The sequence below is a fragment of the Carettochelys insculpta genome, chromosome 12, assembly GCF_033958435.1.
Source record: "Carettochelys insculpta isolate YL-2023 chromosome 12, ASM3395843v1, whole genome shotgun sequence".
NCBI lineage: Eukaryota > Metazoa > Chordata > Testudines > Carettochelyidae > Carettochelys > Carettochelys insculpta.
In genome coordinates, this window is record NC_134148.1 from 9,135,963 (window position 1) to 9,151,839 (window position 15,877).

At 45.9% G+C, this 15,877-nt stretch overlaps 1 protein-coding gene across 5 annotated transcripts in view; it reads left to right on the forward strand.

Moving 5' to 3' along the window:
• Window positions 1-2,960: 2,960 nt before the first annotated feature.
• SKIC8 (SKI8 subunit of superkiller complex) overlaps window positions 2,961-15,877 on the forward strand; it is a 30,589-nt gene continuing 17,672 nt past the window's right edge. The window contains exons 1-7 of one of the 5 annotated variants that reach the window (XM_075006320.1): window positions 2,961-3,021; window positions 4,089-4,134; window positions 4,216-4,243; window positions 10,273-10,378; window positions 10,733-10,905; window positions 13,363-13,511; window positions 15,498-15,591. In XM_075006320.1, coding sequence (XP_074862421.1) covers window positions 4,123-4,134; window positions 4,216-4,243; window positions 10,273-10,378; window positions 10,733-10,905; window positions 13,363-13,511; window positions 15,498-15,591 — 562 coding nt within the window. In that variant the 5' untranslated portion in view covers window positions 2,961-3,021; window positions 4,089-4,122. Of the gene's footprint in view, window positions 3,022-3,076; window positions 3,098-3,145; window positions 3,220-3,420; window positions 3,531-4,088; window positions 4,135-4,215; window positions 4,244-10,272; window positions 10,379-10,732; window positions 10,906-13,362; window positions 13,512-15,497; window positions 15,592-15,877 lie in introns of those variants that run through there. The other 4 variants (XM_075006322.1, XM_075006323.1, XM_075006319.1 and 1 more) reach the window with 4 other exon arrangements.

Here is a 15,877-nt window from a genome sequence, read left to right on the forward strand (position 1 = left end):
GTAGGTAATGACCAGTGGTGTTCTGTTCTTGGCTTTTTTGGGCCTATCTTGGAGTAGCTGGTCTCTGGGTATTCGTCTGGCCTTGTCGATTTGCTTTTTATTCTTCTGGTAGGTAATTCTAGCTCATTATAGGAGCTCTTTTGCATACATTGCTTTATCTAATTCTTGACTCCTCCACCCTCGCCCTTCTGCTCTCTGATTTGCTCACCTTGACAATGTTTTTTCTGATTTGTCAACCTTGATTACTATTTTTGGTTCTTTGTGCCTTAAATATTGAGTCTGTTCTGGTATGGCTATGATCTAAAGAAGTGGGTCTGTCCCATGAAAGCTCATCACCTAATACATTATTTTGTTAGTCTTTAAAGTGTTACTGGACTGCTTTCGGGGGTACAGGAGGGCCTTGGGCTGGCCTTGCAAGGGCAGGTGGTGGGGGAAGCTCAGGCTAGCCCTGGAGGTGGCTAGCTGGGCCTTGGTCTGGCCCTGTGAGGGGCTGGCATTAAGCCTGGGTGTGGCTGGGGAGGATTTTCACAACATTTTGGCTGGACAGAGGGGGCTGGAGGTGATGGGACTTTCCTGACTGACCACAGCCTCATGAGGGCCTGGCACACAGCTTGACAGATTTGGGCTTATTTAGTTTGCAGAAGAAAAGAGTGAGGGGCAATTTGATAGCAGCCTTCAGCTTCTTGAATGGGGGGGGGCTCTAAAGAGGATGGAGAGAGGCTGTTTTCAGTTGTGATGGATGGCAGAACAAGGAGCAGTGGTCTCAAGTTACAGAGCGGGAGGTGTAGACTGGATATTAGGAAAAACTCTTTCATCAGGAGAGTGGTGAAGGACTAGAATGTGTTACCTGGGCTGTGTCTACACGTGCACGCTACTTTGAAGTAGCGGCACTAACTTCGAAATAGCACCCGTCGCGGCTACACGCGTCGGGCGCTATTTCGAAGTTAACTTCGACGTTAGGCGGCGAGACGTCGAAGTCGCTAACCTCATGAGGGGATCGGAATAGCGCCCTACTTCGACATTCAACGTCGAAGTAGGGACCGTGTAGACAATCCGCGTCCCGCAACGTCGAAATTGTGGGGTCCTCCATGGCAGCCATCAGCTGGGGGGTTGAGAGACGCTGTCTCTCCAGCCCGTGCGGGGCTCTATGGTCACCGTGGGCAGCAGCCTTTAGCCCAGGGCTTCTGGCTGCTGCTGCTGCAGCGGGGGATTCATGCTGCATGCACAGGGTCTGCAACTCGTTGTCGGCTCTGTGGATCTTGTGCTGTTTAGTGCAAGTGTGTCTGGGAGGGGCCCTTTAAGGGAGTGGCTGGCTGTTGAGTCCGCCCTGTGACCCTGTCTGCAGCTGTGCCTGGCACCCTTATTTCGATGTGTGCTACTGTGGCGTGTAGACGTTCCCTCGCAGCGCCTATTTCGATGTGGTGCTGCGCAACGTCGATGTTGAACATCGACGTTGCCAGCCCTGGAGGACGTGTAGACGTTATTCATCGAAATAGCCTATTTCGATGTCGCCACATCGAAATAGGCTACTTCGATGTAGGCTTCACGTGTAGACGTAGCCCTGGAGAGGTGGTGGGATCTCCATCCCTAGGCAGGGTTGCCAGATGTCCTCCACAAAAATATTGGACACAACCAGGGGGTGGAGGGGGAAGGGAGGTTGTGCATTGAACGGAGTGAACCGGTGCAGGGGAGTTAGCTGGGGGAATAAAGCCTCATGCACCTGCAATGGGAGCCCAGCGTGTGCCAGGGGGTGAACTGGGGATGGGATGGGGCTTTGAGCTGGGGAGAGGGGATTGAACAGGGGTGAACTGGGGCAGGGGTGTGTTGAGCTGGCAGTGGGGATAGAGCTCCTGCGCACATTGGCAGCAGCTGACAGCTGGAGCCCCACGTGCGGGAGGGTTGGCTGGGGCCACGAGGGAGAGGGATTGAGCTGGGCGGGGAGGTTGAACAGGGGGTACACTGGGGTGGGTTTGCTGGAGGTCTGCCCAGTGCGCTGAGGGCTGGGAGCTGGAGCCCTGCATGTGAAGGGTTGAGCTAGGGCTGGGGGAGGGTTGAGCCAGGCAGGGGAGGGGTTGAACAGGGTGCACCAGGGCAGGGTGCTTGAGCAGGGACAGGGGGTTGGAGCCCTGCACATGCTGAGCTAGCTGTGTGGGGTGGGGAGAGCTGGGGCCACACAGAGGGGTTGCAGGGCCAGGTGGAGGGTTGGGTCCTGAGCGTGTGGGACAGTTGGGGCACAGGGGTGGAGCCAGGTCCGTCGGGGTTGGAGGGGAGCCCCAGGCGTGTGGCTGGAGCTCCCTACTGGGGGAGGTGAGATGGGGCCACAGGCGTGGTGGAGTTGGGGTGTGGTGAGCTGGTGGGGGGGTTAGTGGGGATGAACTGATGCGGCTGTCAAGCAGCGCTGCTCTGAAAAGCAGGGGGAAGGGGTTTTTAGCCCACCTGACTGCCCGCACCTGCGGGAAGCTAGGCAGGCGGCGACCCCCACAGCCTCACGTGGTGCGTAACCCGCGTTAAAGCGAGTTTTGCACAGCGTGAAGCTGCGTAAATCGAGGGATTTACTGTAAAATTAAAATACTGGACATTTTCGTGTCTGGTGATCTTTGATCTTTTTAACCGGACAGGGAGCCCAAATACCGGATTGTCCGGTTCAGTACTGGACAGCCGGCAACCCTGCCCCTAGAGATGTTCAGGTCCCGGCTTGACAAAGTCCTGGCTGCGATGATTTAGGGTTAGGGTTGGTACTGCAGTCTGTGGTGCTGGGGCCCTGCACGAGCTGGAGTCACACCAGGGCGAACAGGCCCCCCTCTCCCCTCCCCAGGGAGACAGAAGAGGTGAGGAGGAGCGGAGGAGGGGGAGGGGAGGCCAGCTGGGTAGCAGCCGGGGCAGGAGGAGGGTAGCGCAAGGTGCCCTCTCCGCCACTAGATGGCAGCACAACGCTCTGGCACCAGCCGAGTGCCAGATCTCTATGATCCCTGTTGGGGGAGACGGACACCGAGGTCGGACGCTCCAGCCTGTCTCTCTATGGTAAGAGATATCCTCTGAGGGCACCGGCGTCGTTTGTGCGGACTGGGGCCGCGGAGTCGGGCGGGTGGGAGGAGAGGTGCGCGAGTGTGAGCTGCGGACCCGACGGGGGGCGGGCGGGGGTTGGCGCCGGGCGGATTGGTTCGGTGCCGGCCTCCCCGGAACTGCGCTGAGGCGGGGAGCGCAGGCCGTAGGGGAGAGGTGAGAGTGGTAAGGGGTGTCCAAAGCCCGGCGTTCCTCGGGGCCAGTGCCCCCGCCGCTGCTGCTCGCGCCCGGAGTCCCAGGCGCCGGCCTGGTCTTGACCGGTCCGTCCCGTCCCGTCCCGTCCCGTCCCGTCGTGCAGTTGGTGGCACTTTGCGTCCTGGGTGTCACGCAGCGCGTCCCCCGGTTCTTTGTGCGACCCCTTCACTCAGCCGCGGGGGAGAGAAACGTCGTCTTAAGAACACGAGGAAGAGCGGGGTTAGGAAACGCCGAGAAGCGCTCGGGGGACCTGGGCAAGTCTAGCACAGACGGTATTTAACTCGTCTGTTAAAAACCAGCCTGATTGCAAGATGTGGCAGAAAAATGGATTTCGTATGTGTGTTGCTTCCACTCAGGCTGTTGTTATTTTTAGGGCCCTACATGAGCATCGTATTTCGTGTTTCTCTGCCCTGCAGCAATTTACAAGCCTCAGTCTTGCAGTGAGCTCCAAGTGGGTAGACCCTCAAGCCCGCAGCAAATGTATTTCAGGAGCCATTGTCGTGTCTTATTGATATAATTGGGATGTCATGTTGGTCGAGAGAAATATGATAGTGGAGCTTGATGCAGGCGTGTGGCCTTGGAAAAGTAGTGTCTCCCTGTTCATATGACTACTAGAGGCTCCTTAATGCTGACATAGTTTACGTGCCACTGCTTGAACCCCAAGTAGATCTCAGTGGCTAGTCTTGCTTTGGAAGGTTAAATAGTAATTCTGTCCTTTTCGTTTGCTCCTGTTGTGGTACCCTGGGGGAACAAAGGAGAAGAGTAAACTGTTTTGTGAGGATTTATTTGAATTCTTATTTCTGAACCTATTTTTTTCTTTTTGTTTTCAGAATATTCCTATGCATAATTAGTGTCTATAAAGAAATGACCACACAGGTAAATACCCAGGAATAATTAAAATAGTTTTTCTCTTTTGATTTTTGACCATTTTTGTAACTTTTTTCTTTTTCATTTCAGTACAGTATTCTCTTCAAGCAAGAACAAGGTGAGGATATATTATCGCGGTCTTGTCCTGTAAATTTTTCCTGCCTAAAATGTTTACTTCTTTGGGTGATTTAAAATAACTACTAACAGATTTATGAAATGTTGTGCATTGTATTCTCACTAAGTCTAAAAGTGAGTGGGTTTAAAAAAACACTTTACAGAATCATAGAACAATAGAGCTAGAAGAGACCAAAAAAAGCCATTGAGTCCAGCCTCCTGCTCTAAGCAGGACCAAACCCATCAGATCAGCCCCGCCAGGGCTTTGTCGAGCCAAGACAAACACGTCCAGGGATGGAGACTCCACTACTTCCCTGGGTAGACCATTCCAGTGCTTCACCACCCTGCTAGTGAAAATGTTGTTTTTCCTAATGTTCAACCGCAGCTTGAGACCATTGTTCCATGTTCTGCCATCCATGACCATTGTGAACAGCCTCTCTCCAGCAAGTTGAAGGCTGTTATCAAGTCCCCCCTCAGTCTTCTCTTCTGCAGACTAAACAGTCCGAATTCTCTCAACCTGTCTTCATAAGTCATATGCTCCAGCCCCCTAATTATTTTGGTCACCCTCCGCTGGACCCTCTCCAGTGTATCCACATCCTTCCTATAATCAGGGGCCCAGAACTGGACACAGTATACCAGATGCGGCCTCACCAAAGCCGAATGAAAAGGAATAATCGCTTCTCTGGATCTACTAGCAACGCTCGTCTTGATGCAACCTAATATGCCATTAGCTTTCTTGGCTACAACGGCACGCTGTTGACTCATGTCCGTCTTCTTGTCCACTACCACTCCCAGGTCCTTTTCTGCAGGGTCTTTTTAGCTGGAGTGATCATGGTAAATAAAACATGATTTAATGCTGTGTAAGTGTGGTCCAAAGCACTCTGAAGTCAACAAAAAAATACTCCTGTTGCCACCAGTGGGCACAGGCCCTATGAAAACATTTCCAGTCTATGCTTGTTTTTTAATTAAGACTGATTCACATGTACTTGAGAATGTATGGATTCATAGGCAAGCCCATGATCCATTATGCTACTTACTTTGAGGATGGCTCCCTGGATTGCATGGTTCTACTGTATAGAATCCTGGAACACTAGAACTGGCAGGGACCTTGAGAGGCCATCAAGTCCAATTCCCTGCCCTCATGGCATGACCAAGCACTGTCTAGACCATCCCTGATAGATGTTTATCTAGCATGCTCTTAAATATCTCCAGTGAGCGGAGATTACACAAACTCCCTAGGTAACTTATTCCAGTGTTTAACCACCCTAACAGTTAGGAAGTTTTTCCTCATGGCCAAATGAAACCTCTGTTACTGTAATTTAAGTCCATTTCTGGGACTTAAGTCCAGTCCTATCCTCAGAGGCAAAGGAGGACAATTTTTCTCCCTCCTCTTTGTAACCCTCTTATAGGTACTTCAAAAATCACTATCGTGTCCCTTCTAAGTCTTGCCTTTTCTAAGCTAGACAGGCCCAGTTCTCAGTCTTCCCTCGTAGTTCCTGTTTCCTAGACCTTTAATCATTCTTGTTGACCTTCTCCAATTTCTCCACATCTTTCTTGAAACATGGTGCCTAGACCTGGACACAATACTCCAGTTGATGCCTAATCAGCCCTGAATGGAGTAGAAGAATGACTTCTTGTGTCTTGCTCACAACACTCCTGTTAATGGATTTTTTTTTTTTTTTTTTGCAACGGCATCACACTGCTGACTCATATTTAGCTTGTGCTCCACTATGATTTCTAGATCTATTTCTGCAGTACTCCTTCCTAGACAGTCGCTTCCCACTCTGTGTGTATGAAGCTGATTGTTCCTTCCTACATGGAGTAATTTGCTTTTGTTCTTATTAAACTTCATCCTGTTTACCTGAGACCATTTCTACAGTTTGTCCAGATCATTTTGAATTCTGATGGTATTCTCCAAAGCAGTTGCAATCCCTCCCAGCTTGGTATCATCTGCAAACTTAATAAGTGTACTCTCTAGATCAGTATCTAAATGGTTGATAGGGAAATTTCATCTCTAGTATCCTCATCTCATAGAACTGGGTGGGGCCTTCAGAGATCATTGAGTCCAGTTTTCTGCCCTCACAGCACAACCTATCACTATCCCTGACAGGTAGGTATCTGGGGCACATAGGTTTAAATATACATATAAGTGGCCCCCTCAAGGATTGAGCTCACACCCTGGGTTTAGCAGGCCAATGCTCAAACCCCTGAGCTATCCCTTCTATAATAAATAGAACCTGTCCCAAAACTGACCCATGTGGAACCCCACTTGTTATGCTTTTCCAGCATGATGGTGAACCACTAATAACTACTCTCTGAGAATAGTGATTCAGCCAGGTATGCACCTACCTTATGTAGCTCCATCTAAGTTGCATTTGCCTAGTGTGTTGATAATGGTCATGCGAGACCCTGTCAAATGCCTTACTGGAGTCTAGGTCTACCACATGCACTGCTTCTCCCTTATCCAAGAGATTTGTTAGCCTATCAAAGAAAGCAATTGGATTGGTTAACATGATTTGTTCTTCACAAATCCATGCTGGCTGTTAGCTTATTTTCTTCCAGATGTTTGTAAATGAATTCCTTAGTTACTTGCTCTATTATCTTTCCCAGTACAGAAGTTAAACTGATGGGTCTGTAGTTTCATGGGTTTTTCTTTTTTCCGTTTTTATAGGTGGATACTATATTTGCCTTTTTTCCAGTCTTCTGGAATCTCTCCTGCCTTCCAGTACTTTTCAAACATGATAGCTAAAGGCTCAGATACCTTGAATATCCTTCAGCTTCTTGAGTATTCTAGGATGCATTTAATCAAACCTTAGTGATTTGCAGACATCTGATTTTTCTAAGTAACTTTTAACTTGTTCTTTTTTTATTTTACGTTCTAAACCTACCCCCTTCCTGCTAGCATTCACTATGCTAGGCATTTCTTCATCAGACTTCTTGGTGAAGACTGAAGCCATCTTTGCCATTTCCAAGTTTCCTGATATTGTTTCTCCCTCCTCACTGAGCAGTGGATCTACCCTGTGCTTGGTCTTCCTCTTGCTTCTAATATATTTATAAAATATCTTTTTGGTACCCTTTATGTCTCTTGCTAGTCTGAGCTTGAGAAAGCGCCTTTGCCTTTCTAATCTTGCCCCTGCATACATGTATTTTTTTGCTTTATATTCATCCTTTGTAGTTGTCTTAATATCCACTTTTTAGATGACTCCTTTTTGATTTTGAGATCATGCAAGATCTCATTGTTAAACCAAGGCAGTCTTTTACCATGCTTTCTGTCTTTCCTACACAATAGTATAGCTTGCTTTTTGGCCCTTAATAGTGTCCCTTAAAAACTGCCAACTCTCTTCAGTTGTTTTCCTCTTAGTCTTGCTTCCCAAGGGCCCTTACCTGCCAGCTCTCTGAGTTTGACAAAATCTGCCTTCCTGAAATCCTTTGTCTCTATTTTGCTGTGCTCCTTTCTATCATTACTTAGAATCAAGAACTCTATGATTTCATGGTCATTTTTTTCCAACCTACCTTGTACTTTTAAATGCTCAATCAGTTCCTCCCTATATGTTAAAATCAAATGTAGAATTGCTTCCCTCCCCAGTAGCTCTTTCCAGCTTCTGAAATGAATTGTGTTCAATGCAGTCCAAGAACTTAATGGATAATTTGTGCCTCACTGTGTTAGTTGAAGTCCCCCATTATCCCCAAATCCTGTCTTGGGGTGATTTTGTTACTTAGAAAAAGCCTCACTACTTCTTCTACGTGGGTAGGTGATCTGTAGTAGACTTCCTAGTATGACATCACCCTTGTTTTTTTTTTTTTACCCCTTTTAACCTAACCTAGAGACTCTCAATGTATCTGTCTCCTGTATCCATCTCCACTGCAGTCCAGGCGTGCACATTTTTAATATATAGGTTAAACAGGGAGGCAGTGTGCCTTATCTATCTTTCCAGGATAAGCTGTACCCCTCTATACATTACAGTCATGTATTATCCCACCAAATCTCTGAGATACCAATTACGTCACAATCATATTTATGTATTAGGATGTCAAGTTCTTCATGCTTAATACCCATAATTCTTGAATTTTGTGTAAAGGCATCTAAGATACTGATTTGCTTTTGCCTCCCAGTTCAGCCTAGTCCCTCTCTTTTTCTGTATTTATAGCCTATGACCCCTCCCATTTACAACCCAAATCCCAGGTCTCCAGGGATTATCTGTGAGCTTTGGTCACCTGTCCCCATCGAACCTGGTTTAAAGACCTCCTCACTATGTTAGCCAGCCTCGCTGCACATATGGTCTTCCCATTCCCCGAAAAGTGAAACCCCATCACTGTTCAGCAGTCCTCCTTCTTGAAATAGCATCTTGTGGTCGAGGAAGCCAAAGTGCTCCTGGCGACGCCATCCTCGCAGCCAGTCATTCACCTTCAGGATGCACCTCTCTCTGCCTGGGCCCCTACCTTTGACAGGAAAGATTAAAGGTAACACCTGCGTTCCAAACTCATTCACCTGTACTCCCAGAACCCTGTAGTCATGCTTGATCTGTTCAAGGTTACATCTTGCATTATCATTTGTGCCCACATGAATGAGTAGCATGGTGTAGTAGTCAGAAGCTGGATATTCCCCAACAATGCTTCCATAATGTCTTGGATATGGGTGTTATGCTTGAAAGAAGCACACAGGATCTTTTTCAGGGGGATAAGGCAACATGCTGCATTTATTGATGCCATAACAAAATAGCATATGCTTTTATACACTGACACATGCATACACCCTACAGATGTTGTAATTACCAGTCTGTTGCTCACCCTGACTTATTGATCAGATAAGTCAGGTGTGAGGAGGAGGAGCTGGGGGGGTCTTCCAGTCCAGACAGGCGCTTCAAGTATTAGCAGGGCAGAACCTAAAGAATAATACAAGAGACTCCCATCCTTTATAGGGGCTTTCCACCATACAAGTCTGTACATTTTGCTGTCAGGCCTTAATCAGTCATTCAGCATCATAATCAGTCCTTCAGCAACATAAAGTTGTAGTTGGAAACAAACCGCCCAGCCTTGGAGGTACAAGGCTTCTCTTCTGCTGTAGGAGGCGATTCCTTATCTTGTATCCAGAATGGCATAATGGTTTCCTAGTACCATGGTGGGAGGGTTGGGAGCAGGAGTGGAGGACTGCCTGCTGTCAGAAGTGACCAGCTACCAGTGTCCCCCCCTCTTGAGCTTCCCCTCTTCAACTGGTGGTGTGTCAGTAGACTTTTTGTAGTGGGACAGCTACCTGAGCCTCAGCTATTTCCACATGGATACTGTTCAAGAATTGCTTGTCGACTGGGGATACTCCTAAGCCTAGCCACCACCTCCTGCAGCTCTCCCACCTGCTTCCTGAGAGAGTTCACCAGCAAACCCCTTACACATTGGACAGTCCCTGCACCCAGGCTGGATTTCAGTAAGTGGGAATTGCAAGTCACAGTCCCTGCAAAACCACACCAGGGTCTGGATAGAGGCATCCGTCGTCAGGTGCAGAGAGAGAAAACGTGCCCCAGAATCCTGCAGCAGGATCCCATGGTTTGATGAGTAACTTGTTCCAACTGCAGATACATCTATATCACATTTGAGTTACTATTGCTAACACAACATTATACTGATTTATTTTGTTTTTGAATCCATTTATTTTATAAATCTGTTTTTTAAATTATCTGAACCTGACACAGGATTTCCAGTCTGTTATGCTAAAGTGCAATGGTGACCAGAAGCTTTGCTGCAAAATATATGTCCCGCTGGTTACATGGTTTACTGGAACTTGCATTGTGCCGAGTGGTGTAACATGGCAGCTACTGTCGCATATCACCTAGCTAGCAGCTTTCCATTCTGTGCCTTCAGTAAGATGATAGATATGTTCTTAGTAGGACATGAGAATTATAGGTGAGAGGGAAGGTTAGCTGTTTCAGCACGTTAATAATGCTTTCTTCTTCTAGCAGGAAGTAAAAACAAGCAATTGCTGTGGGTAAATAGGCCTGCTTGATTCCACGAAACATTTTCTTTCTTTGTGCTCTCTTCTAGCACATGATGATGCTATCTGGTCAGTTGCTTGGGGGAAGAATAAAAGAGATGGTTCTGAAACGGTAATCTCTGGATCTTTAGATGATTTAGTGAAGGTCTGGAAATGGTGAGTGAGGAGTTTGATAAATATTGAATAAACTGCCTGTCCATGCTAATTTACAGTATTTTTTCATTTGTCTAGCTCCCAGAACATTAGTTGCTGTACACTGCACAGTGCATTGCAGAGTACATTGCTTTGCTGAAGTGGTGGCTAGGTTTGGGGAAACAAATTTGGAAAAAAAAAGTTGAAAGTAGTGCTCTGTACAAACTGCTTTCACTCTTCACCTGCATTAATTTATCCCCTTTTGCTATGCAAAAGGTAAGAAATGCCTGAGAAAGGAAAGAGGGAGGAGCTGGAGGTGGTTGCAATACTTGAAATGACTCTTAATTAGTTTGTTTTTGTTTGTGTCTTTAACAAAAGGACTGATGAAAAATTAGATCTTCAGTGGACTCTAGAGGGTCATCAACTGGGTGTTGTATCAGTAGATATCAGCCATACAGGTGCCATTGCAGCATCCAGTTCCCTAGATGCTCATATTCGTCTCTGGGATTTAGAAACTGGCAAACAGATCAAGTCCATAGATGCTGGTCCTGGTAAGATATTGGTGCTAATTTGGTTCTTTGTAATCTCTGTAATGTGTCTGTACAGTACAGTGCTAACACACTAGCTGGGAGTAACTTAGCTTTTTTTTAAATAACATCACAATTATCTATTTTCTTGTAAAACAACGGTGTATGATTAATGAGCATTCACTTGAGTACAGCTTACTTATACACACACTACTGGTACAATGTTTGTCCGTTTGGAGTTGCACTGATAACAATCTATTTAAAAATTGAATTAAGTTAAACTAGTATAACTTCTAGGGATCGACAAACGCCTTCATGTAATCATGATGGATTTATCTGGTGTCCTGTTAAAGTTCTGAATCACAATAAAATGACTGCTTTTTGGTGAGGCAGAATAGAATCCAGTTACCTCATACGTGTAATGATCAGAAACTCTAGTGGTGACAACCACCCCCATTTAAATACACAGTTGTGGCTGAGGTTTGCATGCTAAGAAGGCTCCAGGTTTGTTGCAGGTGGACTTTGAAAATTAGTAACATGCAGAGGGTGCCTGTCTGGTGTCAAGGCTGTTCCCCACTCTCGCACTTGGAATGCAGAAGGTGGGGACCTGCAACAATGTTTAAGTACTCTACCGTTAAAGATTTCTGCTTTAAAAAACAAAACACTTTCCCAGGGTCACAGATTCCCTGACCCTGGATAATATGCTGCCACCACCCAAGTGCAAAAACCCTTTTTGAGAACACACGAAGACACACTTAGGATATTTCCCTGTGGGGTAACTCCAAGCTCTTAACCCTCCCTCACTAGAGAGCTTGAAGAGAAACTGCAATTTCTTAATAGCTGACCTTTCAGTCACAAACACGTGCATACAGAACCTCCTAACTTCTAGGACACAGGAATCAGATCATAATCTTAAAAAGGTGATTATTTGGTTAATAAAAAGAAGACATACTTGTTCAGTATGCAGTAGACCCCCAACATACATGAAAGACTTACACGTTCCTTACATTAATGCGAGACGAAATTGTGAGTGGAGGGGAGCTGGGTTCCGGCTCCCCTCTGCTTGCAGAGCTGGGAAACTGACCAATACAGCAGCGCTGGTTAGTTTCCTGGCTCCAGCAAGTGGCAGGGAGCTGGGAACCAGGCAGGGACCTGGAAACTGACCAGCACAGTGCTGGTCAGTTTCCTGGGTCTGCAAGTGGAGGGGAGCCGGGAACCAGGCTGCCACCTGGCTCTTCCCGACTTGCGCGAAATTTGAGTTATGTGTGGTTGTCCAGGAACGTAACCTACGTGTAACTCGGGGGTCTACTGTACTTGGTAGTTATGTTTTACAGAATAACTGTAAAAAAGGTAGATTAGAGCACAGAGAATTGTTTCCCTCAGATTCAGTTTAAAAGTTAGAGTGTATATAGAGGTACACAAATCAGCCTGAGAAGTCACACAAACCAAATCCAAGATTTAAAAAAAGTTATCTGATCACATTTGACTAAACATCCCCTTTCAACTCACATCTATTGTTTCAAGATTTTTCTTAAGGTATGGATGGTAGAGAAAAGTTCCATACCTGGTTCCTGACTTAATCCATCTCTCCTAGTTCACCTTTGCTCACACAAGACTGCAGCAGGCAGATCACTACTTTAAATAAAAAATCTTATGCTCTCTTCCCATTGGCTTATCTGGCTGCCTGCCAACACTTCCTGGAGATTTTTCAGTGGCCCTTGTTTTCTGGGTTTAACCCTTCACACGTGACTTAGTTAACTGAATGGCTAGGATGTCTAGAAGAGGTTAAAAGCCTTTCCATCCATCACACCTGGCTATGTCTGAAGGCGCAAATCAAAACAAATACTGATTAAGTCTAGATGAGTCTTGATAAGCACTAAATTCTGTTTCTGAGCATACAAAATCTTAAATAGAGGATTTAAATGTTAAAATAAGAAATAATGATAGACCAGTCTTGTAGGTTGTAGAATGAATGACCATCCACATTTTATATATATATAAAAATAATAAATTTCTGAGGCACACAGCACCAGGCAAAGTAGATAACTGTAAAAAGTCATTGTGTAATTGTATTTCAATGAATAATGGTCTGTCTTGTACTGTTCCCTCTCTGGTGCTGCTTCTGACAAAGACAACAATTCTTTCTTATGTTTTTCAAACAAAGGGGGTGATTTTTTTTGTTTTTTGAAAGGCAGTAATAGCAAATGCTATTTAACACGATTAATGTGCCGCTTTCCTAGGAGGGAGGTCTACACTAAGATCATACTGGAAAACGTCACATGTAATAAAATTTAAACAGCTTAAACATTGATTGTGTTAGTTTTTTTTTAGCTTGGTGCGAATTAAACTTTTGTGGTTGAAGTGTTCTGTAATAAACCACCTGTGAACAGGAGTATGTGGAATTAACATTTGGGCTTAAAATAAAATTACATTTTTTCTTTTTTCTTTTTTTTTTTTTTTTTTTTGTGTGTGTGTGTGCAGTTGATGCCTGGTCATTGGCTTTTTCACCAGATTGCCAGTATCTTGCAACAGGAAGTCATGTGGGGAAAGTAAACATTTTTGGTGTTGAAACTGGAAAAAAGGAATATTCTCTGGACACTAGAGGGAAGTTCATCCTTAGCATTGCATATGTAAGAACTGAATTGATATTCTGATCTCCTCTGTTACAGCATATTACGTTGCTAATACTTTGTCAGTCATTTTCTAATACTGTATTCACAAACTTAACTGGAACCTTTATTTAAAAACAAACAAACTTCCCACCAACTTATCTCTTCACTTTTAGGCAATAATCTTATTAAGCAGTTATGGGCAATAATTTTTGCAAGGGGGCCTTCCAAGAATTTTCCACGTGGTTATGGGTTGCACTTTTCTGTTATATTAATGGAGGAGATGTGGGGTTGGGGTGCAGAATGGAGCTCTGGACAGGAATTTTGGGCTGCAGGGTCTGGAAGGGAGTTTGGGTGCAGGCAGGAATGTAGGAGAGGGGACAGGATCTGTGAGGAAGTTGGGCGCAGAAGCGGGGTGTGACCTGGGACAGTGGTTGAAGTGGGAGTGGGGGGTGGACAGGTTCTGGCAGTGTTTAGGAGAGGCTTACTAACATAGGTGGCTGCCAGCTGGTGGCTTAACAGCATACTCAAGCAGGCTGCCTGCTTCCTATAGTGGCCCCATGCCTTTCAGAGCTACTGGCTGCTGCCAAGTGTCTCTGTGAGCCCACTGGAAGAAGTGGGGTGCAGTGGGTCCAAACGCTGTCTGTGCTCACAAGTACTGCCTTCACAGCTCCGATTGGTGAAGTTCTGGCCAGTGAGAGCTGAGAATGGAGCTGGGGGTGGGGACAGTGCCTGAAGAACTGCTGTCTCCGTCCTGCCAAAGGGCACATAGAGACATGCTTGTCAGCAGCCTCCAGTTGTAGTGCTTTTGGGAGCCAGATGACTGGGACCATGGCAAGCAAACAGACTGCCTGAGTGTTCTACTGGTTGAAGGTCATGGTAGGCCAGAGGAAAATGTTTGGCAGGCAAAGATCCAGCCTGTGGGCCGTATTTTGCCCATCCCGGTCTTAGAAATAAATGCCTGCTTTGCTCTTAATTGTCACTGGTCTTTCCTGTATGTATGTCCTTTGCTTCCACTTAATGGATGAATTGGACTAGCCTTAAAGGCAATACGAGCTTTCTATAATGCTCTTGCTCTTCCAGCAATGATGTTAGACCCTTACCACTTATAGCTCTGAATTCCACTTTTAGCAGGTAACTTCACTGGTGGTGAAATTGAGGCACGATAAGTTTAAATGACTTCCTAGCTAGACAGAAAACTGAAAGAACACACACTCTTGACTGTAAATTATTGCAGTAAAACTCGCTCATGTTTGTACGTGAGATTGAACATGCCAGGTTGCACCTCCTAAAACCTGCACTCTCTGGTCTGGCAACATCCCTCCTCTGGCAGGACCAGGGATGTTCCTGAACCAGAGAGCTAGGGCAGGAGAGCGACCAGCAAGGGGCAGCAGGGCTGGGGCCAGAGTGCCATCTTCCTCTGGGAGCCCCACAGGGACCGAGGCCGAAGCACCAGCAGCCGTGTGGGGCTGGTGCCAAACAGTTGGCTACAGTGGCGAGCTGTGGTTGGAGAGCTGGGGGGCCATGGCCACTGGGCCAGGGGCACAGCCAGGGACCAAGGGGCCATTAATCTCTTCTAGTCTGGCCCTAGTTCAGGACCACAGCAGTTCTGAGGGTGCCAAATATCAGGAAGGTGCACCCTATGCATGATATTTCCAGATCTGAAGAAGAGGGTCTGCCTCATGAAAGCTCAGACCTAATAAATTATTTTGTTAGTCTTTAAAGTGCTACGTGACTGCCGTTTTGTTCTGTACATGATAGTAAAAGAATCAGTCAGATATTTTTCACGCACTGCATGATGTCCTTAGTGTATCTCTGGAAAAGTCATTTCTGCTCTTGATAATGTGCTTATTATGTATTTTAGTCTGATCTTCAGATTTTTCTGAGCCTCCTGTAGAAAAAACTGCAGATTGTTTTGATGGTCTTGCTTCTACTCACCTTCCCTTACCTCCCAACTGAAAATAAGATTAGTTAGTTATAAAATGTGTAATATGTATATTGTTATAGAGTCCAGATGGAAAATATCTAGCCAGTGGAGCAATAGATGGCATCATCAATATTTTTGATATTGCAACTGGAAAACTTCTGCATACGCTAGAGGGTGAGTCTTGGAATGTTTGCAATGTGCAGGTTATATGTAGCTTTAGTGCTGATTAAAATGTTAGTTAAGAAATACTGTAATACTGTGCTGGATTGAAATGTCAGGTTAGTTTGTCCATCTTGAACTTCTATTTGCAAGCTTACATTGATGGACAGGTCTCTAAGCCAGTTTTAAGTTTCTGTGCTCTGATTTAGGCACCATCATTTTTATGATTCTAACTACTGCAGTATGTGAGGGATCCTTTTGCAGATCTTGATGCTCCATGAATGTCTGTTGGAAAGTATAG